This window comes from Amblyomma maculatum, chromosome 2 (genome assembly GCF_055883805.1).
Source record: "Amblyomma maculatum isolate TAMU_Amacu chromosome 2, ASM5588380v1, whole genome shotgun sequence".
NCBI classification, from domain to species: domain Eukaryota; kingdom Metazoa; phylum Arthropoda; class Arachnida; order Ixodida; family Ixodidae; genus Amblyomma; species Amblyomma maculatum.
Genome location: NC_139345.1, coordinates 151,225,236 through 151,252,814, shown reverse-complemented (window position 1 = coordinate 151,252,814; position 27,579 = coordinate 151,225,236). Strand labels below are relative to the sequence as shown.

The 27,579-nt window shown below is 45.1% G+C and overlaps 1 protein-coding gene across 1 annotated transcript in view; it reads left to right on the top strand.

Moving 5' to 3' along the window:
- The first annotated feature begins 243 nt into the window (after nt 1–243).
- Nucleotides 244–27,579, top strand: part of LOC146200179 (cytochrome P450 3A2-like) — a 68,844-nt gene continuing 41,508 nt past the window's right edge. Inside the window, exons 1-4 of the mRNA XM_084592887.1 lie at nt 244–334; nt 18,544–18,596; nt 26,349–26,445; nt 27,098–27,214. Of these exons, the coding sequence (XP_084449013.1) occupies nt 305–334; nt 18,544–18,596; nt 26,349–26,445; nt 27,098–27,214 (297 nt within the window). The 5' untranslated portion in view covers nt 244–304. The remainder of the gene's footprint in view (nt 335–18,543; nt 18,597–26,348; nt 26,446–27,097; nt 27,215–27,579) is intronic.

Here is a 27,579-nt window from a genome sequence, read left to right as displayed (position 1 = left end):
AACATTTCAGTGTCCGTCTTATTAATTTTAATCACAACTGCCACTCTAACATCTGCCACTCTAACAGTTTATGCTTCAAGGCTTCACGCAGTTCCGGTGCTTATTACGAACCGCTACAGGGGCGAGTGAGCATGTGGTGTGATTTTAAGTGTCATGTAAGCATGAGCCCAATTATCCCTTCCCATTTTTATATATTTTTTTAGTTTTCTTCTTTGTCGGTCTACTTCGATTTCGCAGGTATCTTTCAAGGTGTCGCAACCACTGGAAAAAGCAGAACTTGGCATCCCAACCATTTTCTCTGATTATGGGGTCAACATTGAGTCTGTTCTTTAAGGTGAGTTGTATGCATTAAGGGATGGAAGAAAGTGGTAGCTCAGCAAACAACATAAGAACGCATTACCGGCGTTTGTAATGAACGGTTATCAGCGGAAAGCGAGCAAGAGCGCAGGGCTAATACAAATGCCAGCTTTTAATGCAAAAGCACTCAGCCGGATGTTAAGAGCCTCGCAAATCGTATAAAGTTCGTATGTGCACTTTGCGCTGGTGTCCAACCGTGAATTGAGGCAGGTAATGCGCTTTTCGTTACCTAAAATAGTCTAAAAACTTTTACGATCAGGTTCGTTAGTCTAGGTTTTAGGCTTTAACGTTTTAAAACTAATCAGTCTATGAGAGACGCTGTTGTGGAGGGGTTCAGAACTTCGGAAACCTTCTACGACCCCTATTCCATCGCGCCCGTGGCATGCGGGCGGCGCATAATAGCAAAGATCTCTCAAATCAATTTTTTTTTTAGGTTACAGATACACGCTCCTTGCCGGCGCGTCCTTTTGTCTTTGGTACAGAATAAATATTTGCCGTGTTATGGTGGAAAAACTGAGGCCAGACACGAATTAACATCGCTGGGGAATGTGTCTGCGGTTCCGTGCGAGTCCAGTGCACGGAACCAGATGTTCATGATCGTGACGATTCTCGCAGGCATTTACCATTAATTATTAGCTCCAGGCGGATATACTTTGCTTCGAAATCGTGCGCACATGAAACAGTTAGTTTGGTTGACATTATTTTTTGTCATCCTTTCTGCGGTTAGATGTGAGGAGATGAGGTGAAAGCAAGGGACAATAGATAAAACGAGAGATTCAGAGTAATTTCGACCAAAGGGGGATCGTTGACGTGCACTGACATTGCACAGCACAAGGCTGCCCCTCCGTTCCGTCTCCGTCAAAACGCAGCCACAGGCGGCTTTGTTTAGATAAAGGCCATCTATGCTGTGATAACTGGCTTACATGAAAGGAAAGGCGCAATATCTATCACTCTTGGACCGTGGACACCTGACCCGCGCCGTAAAGAAGGGATGAAGGTGAGAGTGAACGCGGAAAAAGAGAAATTGGTGCCGCAGTGAAAGGTATTGGAGTAAACAGCTTGTCTAGCGATATTGTTTCTTTTTCCGGATTGTAAGCTGCAAAACGAGTGGTAAGTGCGGTCCTTAAATTTAGCTAAAAAAGTATCTGTTTCTTTGCTAACTGACATTCAATGATGACGGAAGTAGTGCGTGAAAAGAAACCCATATAATGCCGAGAAAGAGACAGATCGGACATTAATGCTAGACGTTATCAAGGATAGCTTAAGTGTCTACCATGAGCACTTGTAAAAAAAAAAATCGCAGCCTACATTTTCCAACTGATAAAGGCAGTTGTTATCCTGGTGGAATGGCTGGGATTTTTGTTTTGAACTTTTGGTATTGTTTCTAAAAGGTAAAGGTGAGGGGTCAAGATTTTACGTTCTCTCTTTTTCTTACTTCTGTCTGAGAGACTGTCAAATTCAAACCTTCACCAAACTAATAGGCTGTTATTTCTTTCTCACAGTGCAGAATTCTTTTCCTTAGACACTGTTTAGTACATCGGACCGCCTGTCTCGTGCCGCCATCGCAAAAAAATGAAGAAAGGCAGCTTTTAAAGGTTAGCAATGAATATTGCCAGCATTTTAAAAGCGCATCTCATTGCAGGCATTTTGTGCACAGATCCGTCACTTTTTTAACGCCTAAAATACCAGCGTGAAGGTTTGTCGGCAAGCCAGTGTTTCATAACGGGATATTTTGGAATCTAAAGGTCCGACAGTACGAGGGGAACTTTCTATGCGAGGGGAACTTGCATAACCTTCGTACGTGTCACCTTACGCGTTCTGTAGCTGCGCTCAAAAAATGCAAATCTGAGAGAACAAACGTAAAGGGCTTCACCGATGTCAGCCATTTATTTCGCCTATTTCTTGAAAGCGCAACTTATTGAACGGCGAATCCAAGAATATCATAGCAGAGTGTTTTTGGTATTCTTAGAAAGCGCGAAATTTTCATAGGGGTCAAAGTGAAGCTTTACAAACGCAATTGAGGTTTGCTTATGGCTTTCACCGAGTCATACAATGCTATAGTGGAAAACTAAATTAGGCTACTCTGTTATACTAGCGTTTCTTGATGATAAATATGCCATTGTTTCTACAATAAAACAGACAAGTTAGGTGACTGCGTAAAAGTGATACAAACGTGGTAGCACCATTTTAGAAATTCTGCAACTACTCCGGGCGAGAACAGACTTGCTATAGGGAGTATTCGTGTGACGTAGTAGCGACGCCACCGCCCACACGGCGCCACATCGATTTTCGTCGGGCATCGGAAGCGTAGCAGAGCCATACGCATGTGAATACGTGTCTCGCCGTATTTTTGTTGTCTGTACGCGCTCACTAATCCGCTGCAGATGAGATGGAAGCTAGGAAACCTACCGGTATACCCTCAGCAGCCTATTCGGAAAGTTTGTGCGACGCAGACAAGGAGTAGTATGCTGCCAAACTCGAGGCATGAGGCGTGGATTTGTCTTCGCTCGACACTCGGTACTGAGCAGCGGACGTCGATCTGTGGCCGCGGATCAACAAGTGTGACATTCACGGCTACCTTGTTTTGAAGGCAAGTTTTGTTTCTCGTAAACAATTGAAACCCTAGAAGCCGCTGGAGGCCCTTAATTACGTGCCATTGCCTGGGTGAAAGAGGCATCGTTGAAGAAAGCTGGCTAGGGCACTGTTATCATTTTAACGCAGGCAAGCGTTCAGCTTTATATTTATGATTTTGTTAATCTCTGCATTTCCTCGCTTTTTTACTTGTGCTGGTCAATTATTCCCAAAGCCTTTCAACCCCTCCCGTGCAAGCATGGATTTTCACGGACAACGACGGGGAAGTCCTGGCGGCTCATAGTGTGTACATGGCACGAAACGGGCAGGCATATCCGCATGTTGCAGCCCTGCCCTTCTACACCGAACACAGCCAGCGGGTATGGACAAAACGCTCGTGCACAGACGGGGCAAACCAGTGGCTTCCATCACACGTCAGGAAGGTTGAAGCGCGACCTATTGCAGAGATGAATTTCGCGTCGTCGAGAATGAAGAAGCGCCGATTAGATGGCGATGTTCCCACGAGATGCACCGCAAGCGACAGAACGGGAACGCCAGTTTCTCCTTCAAGCACAGAAGATTTAACCAAATTCTTCGACGACATGGCCGGATCTGGGCTGCAGACTGCTGTTATGCTGAGCACAAATAGCAAATACAGTCACCTTTAACTACCAGCTGTCCTAGTGTGCACTGGGAGTGATCTTCGACTGCGCTACGATCGCAGTGCAGCAGTTTTAAGCTATGGTGCTGTTTTCAGATGTGCAACAAGATATCAAGCCCCTCGACAATTAATGACGAAGCCATCAAGAGCATCGATAGAAGGACGAGGAATCAGGCACTGAGTGTTATATGGTTAACTTTCAGTACTGGTCGGGTTGCTGCATCTACGCTGTATGAAATTTGCCACACTAAGCTAGAAGCACCTTCTCTTTCTCTTATGTAACGGATCTGCACTTCAGAGAAGCCAGTACTGCTTGTTCCAGTAGATCAATATGGCAGACTGAACGACGAAGCAGAAGCTCTCGCAACCTACCTGAAAACGGTGCATCAGTTTCATGAGGGAATAGAATTTCAAAATTCTTATCTTTTTGTCTCCAGAACATTTATTTGTGGTTACCAACCCCAACTTGCTAGTAAGCTTCACTTGCTGCGGTGCTGGTGTCGTTGAAGTCAAGTGCCTATGGAAAGTGAAGGATGCCCACTTTAGAGACTTGCTCCAAAGCGAGAAGAGTTGTGGGATGCAACATGATGATGAGCTTGTGTTAAAAAAGGCCCAAATGTTTGTGTGCAAAGCAGACTACACTGACTTAGTTCTTTGGAACAAAACCGGAATCAACATTCAGAGAATCCCAAAAGACGACACCTTTATTTGCTCACAAGTTGAAAACGGTGAAAAATGTTTGAAGAAAGTTCTCCTGCCAGAACTGGTAGCACATTGGTTTTCAAGTAACAAATAAAACATTGATGGGGCCCAAACAGCACGATCCACCAGTGAAAACATGTCAACAGAACCTTCAGTTGCCCTTTAGACATCTTGCAGTGGACAACACTTCTCAAGACGATGTGGCATCTGGTGATATGTACTGTGTCTGCAGGTGGCCAGAAAGGGTGAAGATGATTACCTTTGACAACTGTATCATTAAATTGTCTCATTTCAGTTGGGTGCGACTGAAGATGTCAAAATGCAAAAAATAGTTTTGCCGGACTTGGTCTCTCTAAAATCTAGCAGACAATTGCTCACAAGCATGAAAGAATAAGAAAACAATGTGACTGATGGGAGTAAGCAAAACCCTGAGCTTACAGGGTTGGAGGCAGGCCATCCTAATATTATAAAAACAAAGTGATTGTCGGGGGTACGCAAGACATCAGCTTACATAGGTGGAGGTGGCGCATCATGATCTCATAATATAAAAATGTAACGAACGTCACTAGCAAACCATATCAGCACGCTCAGTGAATTGTATACAATAAAAAATAAACATTTGATAGCTAAAGTAAATGAAAAAACAGCAAAAGCACATCATTAGAAAGCCTTAATATAACGTTGGGCACAGCCTTCAGGCAGTGGATGCAGCCAACATCACAGCACTCACAAGTGTCTTGACAGATCCAAGGAATGCCACCTCGCATGGCTCTAAACTGAATCTCTCAGATCAAATCAACTTTATTCAGTTTTTTTTCCTTAAACACGTCGATCCGCAATTCACCGAATTACGTTTTCTCTTCCTCCGCCTAACAGCTCTCCATATCATAGGTAAAACTGAGAAGTTTTGAGCGCCAAATACAAAACCTCACAATTGACTTTGCCAGCCAGATGAAAAACTAAACTGACAGACATTCCATATGCATGTCACCATATTGAAATTTACCAGGCAAACTTCATGCTATGCATAGAAATTACATCCAGGTGGAAAATAAGCTGTGACCGTTGGCACGCAGTAATGCCCAAGTGCAAACTATATATTTAAATCGAAAAGGAATAGCAAGGCTCAATATTTACTTATTTAGCAACACTGTGGACGACTTCTGGAGCCCAAGCAGGAGTGCGAGAACAACCATGAACAAAAACGCAAATATAAAAGGCAAATACTGCAAACTAAATATTCATACTTTTCAAAGAGGCAATAAATTTCACATCATTCTTACGATCAACAGCATTCTCAGGCAAGGGTTAGTGCGACGTGTCATGAGGAGTGCTTTCGTAGTCATTGAAATTGAAACAAGCATACAGCAAGGGGAATATTTGTCAATAATTCATGTTCAAAACTATGCGTACACATTCGAGTAAACAGCACACTGAAGCTTATGACATACAGCATCTTAATCTTTACAACTGTTACGTGCATTATAATGCTTAATTGTTTGAGCCTTGTTTTTATAGAGACACTTCCTGTAATTTCTATGCGTGTGTAAAGGCGTTCAGCATGGAACACCAAGCCTTGACGAATACTTAGCGAAGGATTCGGAATCACAAATGCAATAAAGGAATAAAGGTGGTTTCACGATGCTCAACACAGAGGTTTGACACATGAGCATAAATTCCTCAGGTAGACATCAATCCACTAGCCGCACTCAGTTACACAAGTTTATTAAGACGCAGCAAACTAGTAATTTTGTTGATTGCACATTGGCCGCTGGAATTATTTCTTAGAAGTTCTACTATAAGACTTTTTTTAATATTGTCCTTTTTATCTTCATCATTTCAATCAAATGCTCAGCATCAACGCGGACATTAGCTATTTCTCAGGTTCATTTAACCTCTGAACTCGAAATCTGCCTTTTCCTCTTTATATATGCATGGATTAATAGTTTTGCACAACACTTTCAGCTATGAGCCCCTGTCTGCTAAAGTGATGTCCCTTCTATTTAAAAAATTAAGCACTCCATTTTCCTCAGCGATCAGCTTGTCACTGGTACGCCCTACAAATGATTGGGAAATAAATGTAACCAATCCTTGTATCCAGATTCTAAACAATAATTTACCAATATTGTTATTTATTTACCATTGAGACCACGTTTCTGCACGTGGCATTAGTGAGCTCGGTTTGTCAATATCTCAAAGCAGTCTAGGTTGACTTAGTTTCAGTAGTTTCTAATCTCACAGTAATCGGAATGGTCTTTCAGCAGGTTAAAAGGGAAATATAATGCCATCAATTTTGGTAGTCCTGTGTAAAAGGCAACTCACAAACACCCAGCCACACAGGATAAGTCGAGAGCTACCAACTTGCACACCATGCTTTGAAGAATGAGGCCTGCTTTTACGTCGCCAGAATAAGTTAACCAAAATGGCTGCACCAAGTTGCATAAATTTGTTAGTGAGCAGCAGAACCTAGCAATTTTATTAATGACATATTCATTGATGGCATTATTTCTCAAAACATCGACCGGAAGGCATGCATCAATAGTGTGCGCTTATTCTTAACCCTCCCAATGACGCGCTCCACATGAATGCGAACCTTAACTATTTCACGTGTCTGCTCAACCTCAGAACTGGAAAGCTGTTTTCGTCCTTTTATGAACGCAGGCACTGTCAATTTTGTGCAACACATGCTAACGCTTTCAACGATAAGAAAACCTCGGTCTGCTAAGACTATATCTCCTCGGTCCAGCAGATAAAGGACACCACTGTCCTTTGTGATCTGCTTATCGCTGGCATGCCTACCAGATGCTTCCGAAATGCATGTGAACATTCGTTGTGGGGAGATCCCCAACATTACTTTTATGGTATCGCGGTGTTTTGTAGTGAGACCTTATATCTGCAAGTGGTAGTAGTGAGATTGACATGACGATGAATACTTCAAAATAGCCAAAAATGACTCTGACATTCAACTCAAAGTTTTTAAGAAAGGCAGCTGGCATTATTTCCATTATATCTTCCTTCTTGGAGACTCGTGCAAATGACAAGGTGATTACTGCAAAGGTCCAGCCATTGGTCACAAATCCGAGAAGCAGTGGGCTGGGAAGCACCAAAAGGGCATGACAAGTCCTACATTTCGGCTCCCAGCTTCATCCTCATGAGGAATATAACCAGGTCTCCTCAAAATTTGTCAACACATTTTTCGCAGAGTGAGCAGCCTGGCCCTTCAGCAAGTTAAAGAAAAAAAAAGAAAATGCCGTAAAGGATGGCAAGCCGGTGTAGAACGCGATCCTTTCGTAATCACCACGAACGGCCTCTTCGGTGACCTTTGCTGCCGCCAGGCTCTCTTTGGCTGGCTCAGATCTCCACGAAGATTTGCCACTTCTTCGAGTTGCTGAATATGCAGTGCTGTGAGGTCATTCTGGCTGGATGTACCTTTAATAAAGGATTTACAGAAACGCCTTTATTCACAATGAAAAATAAGCAAGACTAAATTCGGGAATGTTTGCGTTCACACGAGCATACTGTGTCAATAATGCCAGCGAACTATTTTCTCGACTCTGAGTGTGCAACAAACACTTAACTACATACACAGTGCCGTTAATCTCCACAATATCTCGACGTGAATATTATGCTCTATTTATGGAGCCCTTGATAGAGGTCATCTGATCCACATGAAATGGTGCAGAACTGACAAATGTTTTAGTGAAATACATTTTGCAATTTAATGGCACATAGCTCTCACTCCACTCTGCATTAGACAAGTGATTCCTGACTTCTGTTAAACGTGACGGCTGCTGTAAATATATGAATTTATTTTGAAATGCTACTTACCTTGTTCCGAAACTGTTTGATCGCAGAGTCCGCATCTACCCAACATGAAATGTCCACGGGTGCTTCAGCTGACATCTCGGCTTCAACTGCGCTCGTAAACAGCCGAAAAAATGAAGGTGTCACCTCGGTTCGTGAAATGGTGCAGCCAAACACAGAAGTAATTCTCACCCGCACTGCCCGCGTGTTAGCGTCTCACGCGTCGTGGTTTCAGATGCTTGAAACGGTAGTCGCGCCAGCCTTGGATGCATATCCTAAGTACAGCGAGGGAGCTCAGTCTGAGTTGCACTCGTCGAAATGACTGGAAGGCGTGCCTGCGTCGTACTAGCGAAGGCACATTTTATTTCCAAAACAATCATCTAGACGGAGTAGCCATTGATTCGGTGATTGTTGCAAAGTCAATCAGCGCCCACAATCAGATTTTTTTTATGCGCTTCGTACTAGGGCGCAGAACCATCACCAATGTGATTGAGGCCCCCGGAATGTTAGTAAGCCTTTGTGAAATGCCGCATGCACTTTCTACAACCTTTGTGCTCTTTATATCTCCTAATTAAACATCACAAATTGAGCTAGTGCGCTTACTTGACAAGAAGTGCCTTTGCACACACGCGGTGCTTGTCGGGGGTGCACTGATATTTTGCCCGTTTATCCTCGCCAACCATTCAAGGGGCCGGTTTTCCGTTAGCAGCTTCGTGCGGTCGCACTCATTTAGCTGAATCCTCAGTATCTGGAAGAAACCATGGTCATTCGTGTTGCTTTTCAGATTTTGCTCCTTCGTCTGTCTCCTGCTACTGCAGCCGACAATAACGCAGTGTATCATAGCTGGCGGCGAAGTGCAGAACGGCACCGCAGCAACTGACAGCTTCGCCCGCTCCACTTGGCTCGAACTGCGTATTGCCCCACGATGCATTGCATTCGACGCGTCAGTAAATACTTGCTATTTCACTTGGCTAAAACGTATTTCACTGCACTCTATGTTTCATTTTTTTTCTGCACGTTGTAATGCATTTCTTGCGTAGTATTTCGGAATTGTCTTGTAGTGATTTTCTGGGCCCTTTCAAGGCGTGATTTGAAGCTTTTAGGCCAGAAATATCTCAAAGTTATCAGTTAAAATTAAGTATTGACTTGAATGTTATCGTACAGTGGTATTTAGGCAGCCATGGTCGATAGGTGTAGAATTGACTTCGGCTTATTAGTCAGGTTTTTTTACAATGTTTTCTTAAAACTGGGCTCCACGTGGTTGATATTCTGATGAGCAAGCCGGTTCGATGACGCTGCGTCATTGCAAATAAAGACGTGGAATTTGCGACAACAGAAATTGTGTTTCACGCGGCAAGAAAGTGTACTCTGCGTCAGAAAATAACCTATAATATGCTGAAGAAGCAGGATCGTTGAAAGACCATTATAATATATTCCCGCTGCAATGCCAGCCCAGAACCAGCTCTATTTCATCAATCGCTTTGTAAAGTCATCTACAATTTATACTAAGGAAGAATGCTTTTATCATTATCTTTTTATTGACAATCACAATCCAAATTCCAGATCCGCGCCAGTAAAACAGGACAAATCGAGCAATTCGACGGTGCTGAACATGAATAACAAGAGTTAGTTGACCTCGGTTATGACGAAGTTTCGTGCACCTTGGTTAAAGTCGAGTCCACATGTTCGTTAAAGTGAAGACACGCAGTATGGAGGCATCTGTTGTAGATTCGCGCTGAAATCAGCAAGCAGAGGGACGACGAGGAAGAAGAGGTTTGAGGGATTGGGAGTTCAAGATATAGACTGACCGCCATGTTGGTATATCGACAAACGTAAGGACAGCCGGGTGTTAAACGTAGCTGGAGGCGTATGGTGTGAGCCCTTCTTCGACAATATTGTTGGTGCCAAAACCCAGGAAGGTAACGTGAGCTCCTCCTCCGATCCTTCCTGAAGGTTGCAAGAAAAACGACCTAGACGTCCAGGAAGATACGAGGAGCTCCGCCACCGAACTCCACCCGACAGAAAAAACAGGGCTTCAGAGATACGCCATGGAGTGCATAGAAAGGATATTCAACGAGCTTTTCTGACCCGGCAGTTTCATCAGCGAAGAGCACTTTTGAATTGGAACGCAGAAAATATAAGCGTCTTGAATGTTTGGGAGCCAGGATTTAAAAAATTCCTATGCAAAATCTACTACCCCATTCGAGCGTAAGTAACGTTCACAAAGTAGCAAAATATCGTCTACGTAATCTGATAAGTGATTCAACATCGGCAGTTGCCTAGATTTCCCGAAATCGAGAAAAAACTGCTCTCGGAGGCGTGCACAATTTTCGCAGAAGAGAATCAAAAAGCTATTTTGACATGGTGCGTCATCTGTCGGGCAGCGAAGCAAGCACACCAACGGCCGGGATGGAGCTTGTCTCACTGCTCGACAGATGACGTATCATGTCAAAATAGCTTTTTGACTCTCTTCTGAGAAAATTGTGCACCCCACCGAGAGCAGTTTTTTCTCGATTTCGGAAAATCTAGGCAAGTGTCGATGTTGAATCACTTATCAGATAACGTAGACTATATTTTGCTACTTTGTGAATGTTATTTCAGCTCGAATGGGGTAGTAGATTTTGCATAGGAATTTTTTTAATCCTAGCCCCCAAATATTCAAGACCCTGTACTTGCGCTAAAGCTTATCCAAGCGAGACTAAAAGCATGTAACAACTGCTTGCGCATGCTGAACGAGAAGCTGCAGGCTTTTAAAGGCGACGTTTGTGCAGAATAAGACGCAGCAGCTGCATTTGAGTACGAGAAAACTGCTGCGCAGATCATGACGCTTCTCTGTGACCACATCGAGAACGTTCATGCGCGTGAGGGTGCGGCCAAGACCCATTTTTCTACGAAGACAGCAGTTTTACCGGACATTTTCCCCGAATCACCTTTCGATTTAACCATTGTTTCGGCCACTCAGCTTAAAGAAAAAGAAGTACAAAGTTCCACCGCGGTCACATCGATGCCTGACTTCCATTTTCCCGCGTCTGCTCCAAAGGCATTATTTGAGGAACCTGATTACACTAAGACATCGCTCAGAGTTATAGATAATAGTGACCTAAGAATGGCTGAAGTACTTTGGACTACACCTTTGGTAGAAGCGCATCGCAATAAAGGGCCAATCCACGTAGAGTTCTTCAAGAGTAATGAAAACATCGAGTCAATTACACGCATCCAAAGGCGCACAGATGATTCTGGTCAGTTTACAAGCAAGATAGTTTTCGAGCCGCCAAAGAAAGGAGGCTGCGAACAAGCGCCTGACGACATACCTATGGAGCGATCATTCAATGGAATTGACTTTATCGGCTTGGAATGTTACAAGACTTTCAACGTGAAGCTCATAGGCTGTAATGAGGATGACTTAAATCATGGCCCGCAGAAACCGTCAACATAGGATGATGAAAGTACATTCAGTGGCTGTACACAAGACATGAAAGGCAGCACACAGCATAAATACTAAGCGTCCCTCGAAGAGCTCATGACTGCAACTTCTAGGGAGTACTTGGGAGGGGAAGACCCGCAGCAATAATTCTAGCTGGCACGACGACGTTAGTAGACCCTGCGAAAGACGCAAAGCTAGAAAACGATGGGCTAATTTCTTGTCTCATTAAACAAACACAAGCAGTGCATACTGTAATGCAGCGAGCAATAATTCAGCTCCCACAGACGTTGAGAGAAGAAAGCTGCCCATCGAGAATTTTGGAAAAATGCCGCTCACTGTTTCACAGACATAGGAAGAGAAAAAGGCCAGTGACAGGAAAAGAGCACGGTGGAAACTGAGGAATGCGTCAAGTGTTATGCTGTGTTGTGCCAGTGTGTGTGCGTGAGTTTTTTCAGTGTTGACATCAAGGATGCGTGTGTAGGACTTTCAGTTGTGCAATGAAATCACCATGCTATGAAGGTAAATAAGATAAATTCCGATTATGTTTAAAGTGAAGTGGGACGGAGCCAGAAAAATATCTTGTTTGAAAAAATTGCATTTTTTGTTCACAAGCTGAGCATGGAAATCCATGACAAGGAGGGAGGCTCCAACAGCAGACATCCAAGTTCTGCGCATATTCCCTTGTACCGCCAACTTTTCCACCTTGGCGCCATAGAGCTCTGCCTGAGGGTCACCAGTAAGAGTGTGAGCGAGCTAGAGCTTTATAGAGTGTGCCTAAAGCCAGATGCCAAGCAGAAACGGATGGAAAATCAGTACTGTGGGCATTGAGATTGTCAATGTTCCAGAAAATGCGGAGCAGCTGATGGACCTTTTCACTCAAAGTAGGACGTCGCCTGGACGCAAGCAAGTGGTGTCAAGTTGTGATACCAGGAGGGGTGGTGCTCTGTTCACGGTTAACAGAACTTGAACCCCTGAAAGTCTTTGCAGGGTTCCAAAAGCAATGGTTGCCACAGGCTGCCGAAACCTACTCAGATGGTGGCACATTACACACTCCTACGCGAAGTGATTGATGTTGAGTTGTGTACTGTAGTCACTCAGCCGACGAATGAGTGCAGTATGTTGTAGGGCGTTTAGCAGAAGAATGCTCAAAAGAACTTGGACAGAATGTAGGCTATGGTGTGATTCCAGTCTGTGCTGCACGGCCTTTATAAATCCATCTTGTTCGGCAGTGGTGGTGCTCTTCTAGATAACCTCTCACCTCAGGGCGCGGAGCGTGTTGCAGATTCGTTCTGAAATCAGCAAGCAGAAGAACTAGAAGGAAAAAGTGGTTTGAGGGACTGGGAGTGCGAGATGGAGACAGATCGCCATGTTGCTACATCGACAAACGTAAGGACAGCCGGGTATTAAACGTAGCTGGAAGCTACCTGGTGTTAGGCCTTCATCTACATTAGCATCTTAATTATAACTGAGGTTACAAGTTCGTTATATATGAGAGCTTTATTAATTTATAAACGAGGTTGGGTCTTCGGAGTACCCCAGATGACTTGGTATGCACCTATCGCCTTTATAACTGACCTGGCAGTCTGGTTATACTGTAGGTTTCCCGCCTGAAAGGGACTCAGGGTACAGAGCATCACGTAATCGAGGACACTGGAAATTTCGAGCAGTTGAGGTTCTTTGACCTGCAATGACACTGAATATTAGACGAGCACTTTGCTTTTCGCGTCCGTCAAAAACCGCGTGCTACAATCGATAAGGAACTTTCATCCCTGGGCTCAGAATTCAAGCACGGAAACCGCTGAGCCACCATCGCGGAGTTTCACAACTTCAGGAATTTTGCAGTTTGTTTCGAGCGCATTACTCGGGAAGAGTGGAGTGAGACGCGGGCTGATGTATATGATAGAACTAATTTCGACAGGCTGCCTTTTATACTGGGACCCTTTATTTCGTAACTAAAATTTGTTCTTGTATACGCACTTCTTGCATTGCATACTAATTCTTGTATCAATAGTAGAAATGCGGGTTCCGCACTATTGCAGGGTCCCAATTCATCTACGTTCCTCACTGGCGACCACTTCAAAAATGCTACATCCACTGGATGTTTTTCAAAAACAAGTGCGGATGCGGTTCCCGTCACTCAGTGAATTAGTGAATTAGCTTAACATTTCGGCACATTTCGTAATGCAACTGCAGCTAAAAAAATCATTAAAAAATCGCATGATTGATAATGGGCACGTTAGCCTAGCCCCTTTCATGGTCTGTCTGTTCTTTTATTGTGTAGAATTTTGAACGTTGTTCAAAGGGCCATTATTCTACAATATTTGGCGAATAAGTCATAATTATTGACAGGTTAAGCAAAACTAAAACGCTTTGAAGAATAGCCTGTTCTCATCCAAAATAGTTGAGTAAACCGGAATAAAAGCTACCTAAAGGAGCAAAAGACTTGTAAAAGTGAAAAGGCGTCAGTAGTATTGAAAGCAGAGGATTTTCTGTTAAGCGAATATGAAAGGTGCGTCAAGGGTCTCAAAAATACAATTGATATGCTCAGTGCTATCGTACGGTCACGCCGTTCTCGCCAAACGCACATAATAAAAGCCATATTAGTGCTATATTTTCTGCCCATATAATTTAGACTTCATAGCTAAGGACGGAATGCCAATTTAACTGCAACACCCGCTATCTAGACGTTTCGGGAGGACGCGATCATGAACATAATTTCTTCCCAGTTTTGAGTTACAAAAATGTGCTCACGAGCTACTTCAACCAATTAGGTTTTATTTTGAGAAGTTCTGATTTGCTATGAGTGACCCTTTTAAAAAATAAAAAAGTTATTCCCTGCTGCTATTTTCGATAGAAAAAGATCATGCTTCACTAATGTGCTGTGGGCTACTTTCCAGCTACCGTAATCAAGCACTGTTTCTTAGTTTATAAATAATGAGGTAGATATTGTTTTACTTACATTCTTCTCCCTGTGATCATTCATTCTTCCTTTATTACTACATAGTTTATTTTAATAGACCTTGTGGGATTCGGGCTTGCCGCGGCTGCCCTTTGAGCGGCCGCCGCCGTGCCATGTTGTTCTCCTCGTTCCCTTTCTCCCGCCTGAGGCGGCTGAGAGAGGCTCAGACGACTTGTTACTGTCGGGCCACAGCTCCGCCCTGGCGTCCCAGTGGCTGTTCCCATTGGAGCCTTTTGGCGGGAACACGGCACCGCTTCGACGGCCGCGCTCGCGCGACCCTCCGAGCGGGGCCCAAGGGAGGCTCCTCCGAGACATCGCAAGGTGCGTACGCAACTGTTCTTGTCTGCCGGCCTTTGTCCGCGCAGACCAGTGTGTACTCGAGTTCGTCTGCTCCGTGTCGTACCTGAGAGCGCAACTCGAGCCTGTCGATCGTGATCCAACGATCCGCAACAGGCGTACCTTGCGGTGTTAGCCCACTCTCTCTCAAAGGAACCCTTTTGTCACTGCGAGAAAGAGAGATCACAGCACGTCCTTGCGTGCTTGCGGCGCGCACTCAGTGTCACTTCGTGCGCGCAGGGGAGCCTTGCTCCTCGCGCGCTCCCGGGACACGGTGACTTAGCGCGCGTGTGTGTGTGTGTGTGTGTGTGTGTGTGTGTGTGTGTGTGTGTGTGTGTGTGTGTGTGTGTGTGTGTGTGTGTGTGTGTGTGTGTGTGTGTGTGTGTGTGTGTGTGTGTGTGTGTGTGTGTGTGTGTGTGTGTGTGTGTGTGTGTGTGTGTGTATGTGTGTGTGTGCGTGTGTGTGCGTGTGCGTGTGCGTGTGCGTGTGTGTGTGTGCGTGTGTGCGTGTGCGCGCGCGCGCGCGCGCGCGTGTGTGTGTGTGTGTGTGTGTGTGTGTGTGTGTGTGTGTGTGTGTGTGTGTGTGTGTGTGTGTGTGTGTGTGTGTGTGTGTGTGTGTGTGTGTGTGTTCGTGTGCGTGTGCGCGTGCGCGCGCGCGCGCACGCGCACGTGCCGCTGGAGGATGACGTTTCAATAAACGTCTCCTTTGTGAACTTGGAGGCTTGTGTCCTTGCAGCGAAGTGCTCTCCTCCCGGTGGAGGTTGAGTGCGCGCTGCGGTGTTTCTGTGCGCGCGTGGTGACGGCTGATGGGAGCTTCGGCTCGCGCCACGCTTGAACCCGCAGTGGTTGGTGGCCTATGTCCGCGTAGAAACCACAACCTGTTAGAAAAACATGGTTCGGCCCCTAAAACGTCTTAAGAATACTTCTTGTTCACATAGTTATAGTTGTTGCTTTTAAAACATTCAAGGCACCAAAAAAGAAAAACAATACAGCGCACATACGAGAACACAGTATAGAATACTCGTTTACTAGTAATCTCTGCTCGTAGCCTACACAATTTATATAGGTACTTTGTTTGAATAAAGGTAGAACACACAGCTGTAGGAAACAGTTTCGGAAAAGATACAAGACCGAAAATGTGACAATCACAATAAAGAGTTAGTGTACCAGGGCTGTAAAAGTCTTCGCTGGGAAGATATTTGTTTTTCCGGTAGGTTTAGAATTTAAGTCCTACTCAGAGAACAATAACACAAAATAGCCTGAATTAAAACTCATTTTCAAGCAAATTGAGCGCGGATCGAAGAGTATTGGTGCCACTAACACTAATAAGTGCTTTGCACAGCTTTGTCTGCCGTGGCTCTCAACGTAATGTAAAATTTCTGAAATATAGCTCACGTCGATGAAGATGCAACAGACGATCATGAGAAAATGTTAAGTTAGCACCCCCCAGGTCACTCTGTTCCATTTCCGGAGATTTCGAGACGAAAGTAGTAAAGACTACAATGACTTGAACGAGATCATCTTCGGCGGAACTCCGCCTGGTGAATTTGACAAACTATGGGTGCCGCTGGGTGCCGCGATCTCAGTCACTGCTTCCAATTTACCAATGGAGGCCATTGAAGAAAGGCCCTCCAATCTTTCCAAAAAAAGCCAAACGTTTTTAGGAGGTACGTCGACGACTGCCTTTGCATGATAAAAAAAATCAGAAGTTTTCATTGCGCACCTGAACTCGGTTGACCCTCTATCCAGTTCACTTTTGAGCGGGAAAAAGAGGAGAACCAGTTACAATTCTTTGACGTCCTAATTTCAACACAAGGAGGAGGCCTAAACTTCAATGTGTACAGGAAGCCCACTCATACCAGCCGCTACTTAAATTTCAATTGAAGGTAATAGGGTGTTTTTCTGAGATATTTGTTTTAATTTAGAAGTAATTTAAACAGGCTCTTTTGCGGAACAGGAATTGCTACTGTTATACGAATGTAGGTAACTTCTTATTCATAAAATGTATGACTGAAAAATAACAACTAAACATGGTTTATTTGCCACCTTGCCCCAAGTACCCTCCCACCGATATTTCCTTTGTGCTCGAACGTCTTTTATCAATGCTCCCTTAAGCTCAGGTCGCGGAATAGTATCATCTTATCTATTAAGTTTCTTGACAGTCATATTTATTTTCTTACTGCTTTATCTCTCAGACCTCTTCCAATTCTTTGTCATTGTAAGCAATTTTCTTCTGACGTCGGCAACGGTTCATGTAGTTGTAGCGTTCAGTTGAGGCTCCTCAAGTACACAATTCTTTTCTTGCCCGTCTCTTCTGAATCGTGATACGACAAATTGTATTTCGGTGTACCTTAACTCAGAGCTTTAGGAAGGCTGATCATGTTCGACGTTAGACTTGTGGCGACGAAGACCAGTAAATCAGGACCAAGCTCAGCTTTCTGGCACTCCTTTATATAATCGGACGAGGGGCATGTTCTAAAGGTCTGATACCCACATTGTCTCTTGAATAATGTAAGCTTCCGATTCCTAGCGAAATTTGGCTTCCAAGATTTTTTCGGAGCTCGCAATGAAGAATTAAGATGTGCGCAAAAGGCGAATGGAGTGGAACTATTTTTAAATATTTGGTGGCAACTGTTGAATTTTGAAAGGCAGTTTTACCTGCATAATGATAGAAATGGTTCAAGATTCGTATACGTAGTAAAATTTTGCTTCTAAAGTTTCTCCATCACTTACAACAGGCAATTAACACTGCCGCAGGAAGCCATTGGGGTACGCTGTTGAAAATAAATAGCGAAAACCTACACGCCTGCCGAGAGAAGCCGCAAAAAGAGAATATGCGAAAAATTCAAGTTTTAAACAAGGCTCTCATAATCTGCACAAAATATCTCGTAACACCCTTCTTGTTTGCCCGAATTACTCCACATGCCTCATGGTGCTGATCACTTATATGAACATGGGAATTTCGACTGCTCAGAACATCTGATTTCTTTTGGCCGCGAGAAATAATCATTGTGAACTCAAGAAGCATTCAACATTTAACGATTTTTATCAACCGTCTTGAAGTCCAAATAACGGCTAGCATGTATCGAACATTTTAGGCACTCTTATATGTTAGTACTCTGGGACGTCGCCCCACTCAAACAACGTCCAACTGAACTAATATATCTGAAACATCAGTAGCCGTACAGGCGTGAGTAAAAAAGGTCAGCACACGTGGCGGATTACCAGATCACCGGAATGAGAGCGCGTGGCGCTGCGGGTGACGGAGAGAATGATAACGAGTATATCGAGCAGTTCCCATTCTTCAGTACTAGGGGGGTTTGAGTAGCCTGTCACGGCGCAGAAATATTTATTTTTCTGTCCAACCTTTTCCTTTCTTTAACATGTACATAAACGTAAAAAAAAAGAAAAACTAGCGTTGCTAGTGAAGACTGTGCCAAAACGAAATGCCACATTCACAGTCACGTGAGGTCGGCGCTTCGACGATCGGGCGGTGCACGCTTACATCCTGCCGTTTACCCCTGGGCAGCAGAAATGACAACGGCTAGACAGGCATGTCTGCGAATCGCAGCGCCGCGTTTCGAGATACCGCAGGTCTGGTCGCCGGTAAATGGCGCTAATGTTATTGCTGTGGCAGTACCTTCTGGTCGGTGTTTGATTCTACATGCATTGTTGTGCTTTTGACATGAACATACAAAAAACAAAGTGAATGTTTTTTTTTTATATCTAGCCCCAACATCAGCTTGACCATGAAAATTACCAAAAGTACGGACGGCTTTTTGGGTGAGTACGTCATTCTTAAAGATTGATATAGATTTAAAACCAGAACAAAATGATGTTTAATTAAAGTCAGAAAGAACATAGTCAATTGATCACGCATTCTTAGTTATACTGAAGATACAAATCAATGGCATCAGTTCGCTCCTGTTGTCCTTTTTATCGCCGTTTGCGTTTAATAAATGAACCAAGATGGGACAAACCGTACAGTTTCCCGCTCTTAGGGTTGTAGAAAACAGAAAGAATACGTTTTTGCATTATGTTCGCCTAAAAACACAGATCGCTCGGAAGTCAAACCTCGCGAAAACCAAATTTTAGCGTCAACACAGAGGCTGAAATATAGACATTTAAAAAGCTTCACAACAGCTCCACAGTATCCAAAATGTCGTTCTTCGCGTAGTTTATACGAAAATGTGAAGCTGTGCTCCAACTTGATAGCTACGAGTAGTGGCGGAACAAAAACTGCCCCGGATAAATACGAAAGCGTTGTTGCTACTTCTGTGACAATCGCCATTTTTATTTTTATTTTATTGTTTACTTCTTTCTTATTTTAGGTCTTGCTTAGTTTAATAATGTTCCAGTCAATTGTTATTGATTTTTGTGTTTTACAATGCTGATTTGTTTCTTTCCCTCAACACCTTTCAGCATCCTCACGCTAGACAAGGAGAATTATGCAAACGTTCGAAAGAGGTCGGCATACAGTAGTTGTTAGCGCGCACTGGTGAGACATGCATGGAAAGATGATGATTCGATTCATGGCATGTCCTTCAAGCGTGTTATTCAAAACAAGGAGAGTTACGGATACTTTCGCAGTAAGTCGGTGTAGAATAGTGGACAACGCGCTCGGAAGGAACTGGTGATTCAAATCTTGGTGAGGACGCCATATTTTTTCCTAAGAGGCAACTCGTGAGGACACGCTCTGGTGACATGCTCTGATGACGACACTCATGAGGAAAGAAATGTTTTTAAACAGTCGAATATTTACATGCTCATGCCTGGGATTAGCTGCTCGATCAGCAGTTTTGAAATACTGGACAGTAGAGAATTCACTGGCGTAGATAACGGCTCAAAACCTGGATGACAAAATCATACATTATGCGCGCCTAATTCGAACTCAGAAAATGTCTGTAGTGTTTGGCTGATAAGAAAACAGCCGCTCATGGACACGTGTCGGCGTTGGGATGCCGCCCCCTTGTCACAGCTTTGCATCTTCATAAAAGCCCGCTGCACTGTATATAAGGCAGGAAGCCGATGGCCAGCGGAACGTTCGTCCGGATCGCAATAAACCATTCTCGGTTACTGCTTGGCTGCCGTGGCATGCTTCTTCCAAGACACAGCATCTTCCTGGCAACGAGGATGGGATCCCCGGCGGACGGATGACTGCCTCTACAGGGACCGTGAAAAGCAAGGTACAAGCCAGCGTAGATAAGCCATCGCTGAGCGACCCGGACGCATCCAGGATGGCGAGAATTTGGTATTGGGCAAGTGGAACCTTTCGAGCAATCTGTCATATTGGGAAATATACCAAGCGAGTATAAATGCATTCTTGCGTGTGAATTACATTCCAGATGGCAGCAAAGTAGACGTTTGTCTGAGTATTGTGGGTCCGAAGACTTATAAAAAATTGAAGAGCTTAATCGCACCTAATACGCCGGCTAGTCTTTGTCCGAACTTCAGAAAGCTTTACGAGAGCATACTTTACCCAGGTCGTCTGTTATCGCAGAAAGAGCAGTTTCACCGGAAAACAGAGTCGGACAGCATTGCGAATTTCGTGGCAGACCTCAAAAAATCCGCAGACACGTGCGACTTCAGAGCGAGCCTAGAAGACTCTCAAGGACAGGTTCGTGCGTGGCTTGGCCCGGGCCGACATACAAATGAGTCTTTGTGTTGAGGATGCGTCACTGACATTTAAAAAAAAGGCAATGGAAATTGCGTTATTAATATAAGCGTCTTCGAAGAATGTAACTGAGAGCCGACCGACTGGAAGAGCCCAAGAGAGCCTCCTAAATTTTGCTGCAGAGGGCAGCCGCCTACGAAAAGACTCTCCATGCTCTCGATGCGGCTCGGGTCATCGCAATCGTGACTGCTGTTTCTGAACAGCAACTTGTTTCCGATGCCACCGTGTAGGACACATCCAAAAAGAGTGCCGCTCTCAGCCGACGTTTAATTCGCACACTTCAAAAAAGACGAGACAAGATACGGAACGAAAAGACAGCAGAAGGCAAAGATTCGGCGTGTCCGAGACAGAGGCCGATGTGTAGCCACTGCTCCAGGCTACACTGGACAGACCGCGGCAGGAACCGATATGCTCTACAGTGCGTGTTCAATGGGTGCCACTCAAAATGGAACTAGACACGGGGGCAGCAGTATCGGTGATGCCGCATCGGCTTTTTCTCTCCTGTTTCCCGCAGATGAAGTTACGCCCGGCTTCGGCAGTGCTTCATACGTACACATGAGAGTGCGTGCGTTCAGAGGGGGTGGTCAGTGATTGTAAAGCATTAGTCAGTCTCACCAACTACTTTTGCACATTCTGCGCCAGGAGGGACATGCACCAGGAGGGACTGGATGCATAAGCTCAGGCTAGATTGGAATAGCGCCAATCGCATGGATGCGCAAGATCGCGCGCCTGGAAAGTAGTCTTGTACCGGCACCCCCAGTTGTCCGTCGATGAACTTGGAGAAATTAAAGGTGAGTAAGCTCAACTGTCCATCAAGTCAGATGAACAGCCAAAGCTTTGTAAAGCTAGGAGCATTCCGTTCGCATTGAAAGCACCAGTGGAGAAAAAACTAGAAAAGTTGGTGGGTCTTGGCGTAATTGAGCAAATTTCTAATAGTCATTTTGCCTCACAAACTTTGCCAGCGGTAAAGAGAGATGGCAGCGTACGCATATGCGGAGATTGCAAGGCATTGTTGAACCCATGCTTACAGATCGACAACTATTCATTACCAAGGATTGAAGAAATCTCTCCAACCTTGCGAAAGGTCAAGTTTTCTCAAAGATTGACCTGAATCGATCGTACCAGCAAGTGGTAATGGACAAGGACTGCCGCTAGTACCTCACCCTGGATGCGCACAAAGGGTTATTCGCAGTAAAAATGCTAGCGTTAAGGGTTGCATCAACTCCAGCCATTTTTCAAACGATTATGGACAACGTGGTAAAAGGACTGAAAGGGGTGATATGCTACCTGGATGATATTCTTGTCATGGGCCGAAACAAAAAGGAACACCTTGAGAATTTAGAATCCCTCCTATCCCGGTTACAGGAAAGGGGCGTGCGGATTAAGGCAGAGAAGTGCGAATGTTTGAAAATAGAATTGCCGGAATTCCTATTCCTAATAGAAGCTCCTATCCCCACCGATAAAAAGCAGCTGAAAGCGTTCACCGGTATGGTAACGTACTACGAAAACATTCTTTGAGTTGTCAACAGTTCTATTTCCATTCAATCAGCTGCTCTATAAGAATACACCGTGGGTATGGAGTGGAACGTGTGACATTTCATTTAAAAAAGTAAAAGCGTTACTATAAAAAGCACCGGTGTTAGCACACTACGATCCAGAAGCCCAGCTTCAGGTAGTGTGTGATGCTTCATGCTATGGGCTATGCGCTGTTTTAGCGAAGGTGGAACAAGACTGCTCCAGACGGCCGATCATGTTTGCGTCACGCGCGTTATCTCGAAGTAAGCGGGACTACAGCATGCTAGAGCGCGAAGCCTTGGCTTTAGTCTTCGCCCTTAAGAAATTTCATTACTACATTTATGAAGACTATTCAACTTTCTAACTGATCACAAGCCTTTACATACGATCCTTGGTCCAAAGAATGGAATACCGAGCATTGCAGCTGCGCGGTTCCAGAGGTGGGCCATCATGCTGTCTGTTTATCGTTACGACCTAGTCTATCGCTCAGGAGACAGTAACATAGAAGCAGACTGTCTGTAACGTCTACCACTGCCCGATAGCGGAGAGACGGCGATGAGGTAACCGCTTGCTATGCGCTTGGATGGGAAACTTTTCCGGTGAAAAGCTCGGACCTTGCGCGAGACACATCGCGAGACCCTACGCTACGCCGAGTGCTTCACGTGGTTACGCGGCAATGGCTCAAGCCGGAGACAAATGAAGACATGAAATCTTTCGTTATGAAAAAGCTGGAGCTGTCAGTACACTGCAGATGTTTATTCTGGGGCATGCGCATTGTGATTCCTCGCTCGTTACACAAGACTATCCTGGAAGAACTACAGAAGGGGCATCCAGGCGTTGTGCGGATGAGTTGCCAGAAGCTACGTCTGGTGGCCAGGAATTAAAACTGACATCGAGAGCACCGTCCGAACGTGTGCAGCGTGCCAGCCGCAACGTGCGCTGTCTACCCAAGCTTCCCTTCATCCGTGGGCTTGGTCTGCAAGGCCTTGGTCCAGACTCCACCTCAACTTTGCTGGCCCGTTTCTTCAACGCAATATTTTGGTGGTAGATGCCCATTCAAAGTGAACAGAGGTTTTATTCATGCCATCGCCTTCGGTCGAAGCTACTATCTGTTACCTTCGTGTCCTCTTCAGCCGTTTTGGGTTACGAGAACTCATCATATCCGATAACGGGCCGCAGTTTTGCAGCGAAGAACTTGTTATTCCTCAAGGTGAATGGAATAAAACATGTTCTTCTGCTCCATACCATCCATCCACTAACGGTCTCACTGAAAGATTTGTACGCACAATGAAGAAAGCCCTCCGCAAAGATTTGAAATGCCGATCCATTGAACAGAGACTGGCCAGTTTCCTCCTAGTGTACAGGAACACTCCGCACGCGACCAATCAGCAGTCTATTGCTTCGCTTTTATTAGGGGAGGCCCCTTCGAACGCGGCTTCAATTTACTGAAGCCTGACACTCGGTCAATAATCGAGCAAAAGCAGTTCCAACAGGCGCGTAGGCGAAGGGAATTTCTGAGAACCTTCGCCGAGGATGACAAAGTGTTTGTCAGAAACTCTAGAGAAGGTCCAAGATGGTTAGAGGCTGTGGTGACCTCCCGCGCAGGACCAGTGGCTTATGTGTTACAGGTGAAGACGCCAGGTAAAGTCAGGGAATGGAACAGGCATCAAGACCACATCCGCGCAAGGGAGGCTGACACAAACAGCGTCGGACGACCAGGGCTACAGCAGCGATATGGCAAAATTCTCCATCAGGCTTCGGCTACAGAACCGCGCACCACACAAGCAGCCAGCACGAGTGTAGAAGACCGGGACGACCCAGCTTGCTACAAGGCAAGGACTCTCGACCGAGTCCTCCTATCCCGAAGACTGCAATCACGAGGCGGGACATTCTGCCAAAGTAAGCGGCCTCGAAGCCGCCACGGGGCCTCGTTATCCGACAAGACAAAGACGTCCCCCGGATCGGTACACTTCTCAGCCCTGAGGCGTCAGTGGACGTTACGGAAATGTTTCTAACAGTGGAAGTGCTTAAATTACATTTGTATAAAAAAAAGGAAACTTGTTTCTTTGCGACACCTGTAAAACGCTGTAAAGATAGCATTGTCTAGGGAGGGTAGAATGTAGTGTTTGGCTGATACGAAAACAGCCAGCTCATGGACACGTGTCGGCGTTGGGGTGCCGCCCCCTTGTATCCGCCCCCTTGTCACAGCTTTGCAACTTGATCAAAGCCCACTGCACTGTATATGCGGCCGGCAGTCGATGGCCGGATCGCAATAAACCTCTCTCTCGGTTACTGCTTGCCAGCCGTGGCATGCTTCTTTCAAGACACGGCAATGTCCAATATTAAAACGCCAGTTTTACGCCATGAAATATTTGCTTCATTATTCCAAATGCTACACGGAGTGTTATACCACTGTAGTGTTTCCTAAATCATCTCAATTGCAGCTCGTAATTGTATGGGACATAATTGCAAAAACCAGCGTCTCCAGTGCGAAACCAGTAAGATTTTCGCGCTGGTTTTGCACTGAATCTGCTGGACACGCTGGAGGTCTGCGATATTCACTGGAGCAGTAACGGGAAGACACTGGCTGCACTGGTGCGATGGAAGAAAAACGCTGGGATTAGCCTTTTGACGCTGGGCGAGTTGCTGGCATCCGCGATGCACTGGGAGAAGCCCTGTATGTGCGCTGGAGCCGCACTGGTCCCAGTGCCCCAGTATAGCCGGTGCGGCCTGCGGCGTCAGCCGGAGTAGCATCCCTCAGGGGCCAACAGGGCAACAGCGTACTTTCAATCGACCATCGGGGGGCATATGAAAAATATGGTTGAAGCAAGCGCTTTTTGCTGCGAAGTCGTTGCGCATTTATAAGAAAACAAAGGCAGCATCTTTTTTCTAGAGTTTCAATGTTTCCATAGGTCGTTTCGAGCGTTTTGAGAGAGACAACGACCGCCGCGCCTCGATCTCGTGATACACTGGCGATTAACGCCCAACTAAAGCTGGAATTGAATAATGTGGGCTACCATGCATAACCAACTTCACAGCTGATCTTAAGGGCACTCTAACACAATGATTACTGCCAAAATGTTCAATGCGGGCTCAATCGCAGGCGAACGTAGCCTGCACCACGGCCCAGTATAAACAGCAGAAAGAAAAACTAAAACCAGGAAGAGAGTAGTTTACCGAGCGATGGGCCCATGAGAGAAAAAGCAACAACATACAGCGCTTGAAATACATAATATTTGGCGTGTTTCTCAAGCTTTTGCGCTTCTTCTTACTCTGCGTATCAAGCAGCCGAGCCCTCGGTCATCGCAACGCTTCCCGCAATGTTTACATACAAATAAGGTTTAGTTACACGCAATTAGGGTCATCGCTGCGGCGCTTGCCGGTATTGAAGCTCGGTCGCACTTTTTTTCTTGAAGGCTTCTACTAAAGCTCCGTGTTCAGCGAAAATTACGCCCATGGTAGCAGAGCACCACAAAAGAGCCGGCGTTGGTAAATTTGCCCGCGATGTCAAACTCCACATGTTAAAATGATTCCAGTGCACAAAATAGCGCGCATAGGCACCCAGAACATTAGTTGCAAGTCGTGAGAGCAGACAGCAAGCTAAAATGATCTAGAAGTTGCAATTGTTAGAGTGGCAGCAATGGCCTGTAGACTGCGAAACATGAAGTCCCGGCCTTATAAATGCGGGTAATGACATAAAATGCAGACATGTTTCAGGAAAATCCAGTTCTCGGCGTGGCCTAGTGGTTAGCCTGCTGAGCAAGTGATTGATAAGCATCTAGGGACGTAGTTCGAGGCGCGCTTAGTGCACTAATTTTTTTCTTTTTTTTTTACTTTTTTGAGGGTTTTTTTTATGTACCTAACTTGTTTCGTTACTTCTGACTTTTTTATTTTTATCCCACGCCTTTTTTTCTCCGGGCGAACAGTGCCACCAGTGCGAAGCGTCCCAGTATACCGCGTCCCAGTGCGCCTAGTTTCCAGCGTCATACTGGGACCATAATCAGGTATGGCGCTGGAGCGCTGGCACCCAGTGGCACTGGTTTTTGCAATAGGGTATGCACTTATTCTTGGGCATATTGACGTTTTTCCATCCATAGCAAGCGCGTGCTTCTGAAGCTTCGCCCGCTCTCAAAACAACTTCAGTCAGTCCTTAAAAGGCCGAAGTGTCTCATCATATTTCAAATAATGGAAAAAACTGCAATTCCTTCATGGAAAGATCTCCGCATATATTGAGTTCTTTAGGGCAGATATCTGAAATGTGGAATTATTACCTTGCAGAACCTTTTCTTTAAATGTTTCCGAAATTTGTGGGTATGTTTCCATCTTCTTTTTTTTTAACTTTACAGAAGCTTTGAAGGAGGAAAGCCCGTGCTCTTTGTCGCCGAGCCTGAGTTAGTGAAGCAAGTTTTGGTAAAAGATTTCTCGAAATTCCCAAGTCGAAGGGTGGGTACCGAAGTTAAAAAAAAAAGTATTTTTCATTTTCCCTCAATCCCTGGGCTAGGTGCTGTATCGTTGTGTTAATTAATGTTGATGAGAAGTTAATATTGATTTTAGAATAAAAGCCAACGCAACCTTTTACAACACGCCATCAATGCTAAAGTAAAGAGCGCTCTAAGGGCGTCAGTGATTTAAGTGTTACGCGATGGAAATACTAGCAACGACCACGCAATTTGAGCATACACAGTGGCCGCTCACGATTACATGCAGGGCTCGCGGTAGGCTTTTTGACAAACGTCTATAATCTTAATGCCCAGAAATGTGGCGCAACAAACAAAAACACAAGCGAAGAGTCGCAACACATGCGCACAATCGTACCGTGTGGTTGACGCACTGGTGAAAGCTCACAACCGTACAGCGTATAGAATATCTTGCAGGCAATGGGAAGCCAAAACGCGTGTATTATTTCAAAGAAACATACTGAAGTTCTGCGTTCTGACAAATTGCAAGAGTTAGAACACCACGCCGTTAAGTTTGCAGTACGGGTGAATGGATCCGCATTATAAGGTTACATAAGGGTGCGAAATTGCGACCTCATGATTTGCCTATGCAAATCAGTGTGATGCCTCCTGTTAAGACCCTTTTTTGCCTTTACTAGACCGTTATCGGCCTGGAACCTCTCGTCAGCAGCATGATGTCCCTTGCTACAGGGGAGCAGTGGCACAGAGTTCGACGAGCTGCTAGCCCTGCCTTCACGACGGGAAAGCTGAGAAAGGTGATCGCTTTAGCGCCTGTGCACTTTTGTTACGGAAGCATACAATTCAGCTTTGCGAATGCTTCAAAAATAACGCCATAGTGTAAACGTGCGGACGTAGGTAAAGATGGCGTAGGCCCGTGAAGCTGCAAATAAATAGTGTCGTTTTATTGCTTATATCTGTCACCAGTCCTTTCATTATGCTGAGAGAAATTGGTTGACTTTATTCTTTAAGGTAAATATGAGTTTCACCTTGTTCCTGTCGGCACCAATTGTGAAGTTGTGTACATGCATGAAAGAGTTCATTTCATTTAACAGCTATACTAAACTTAGCCAATGGTTTAGTGTGCCCCAACACCCATTGCCTTTTGCGTTTTTGGCAACTC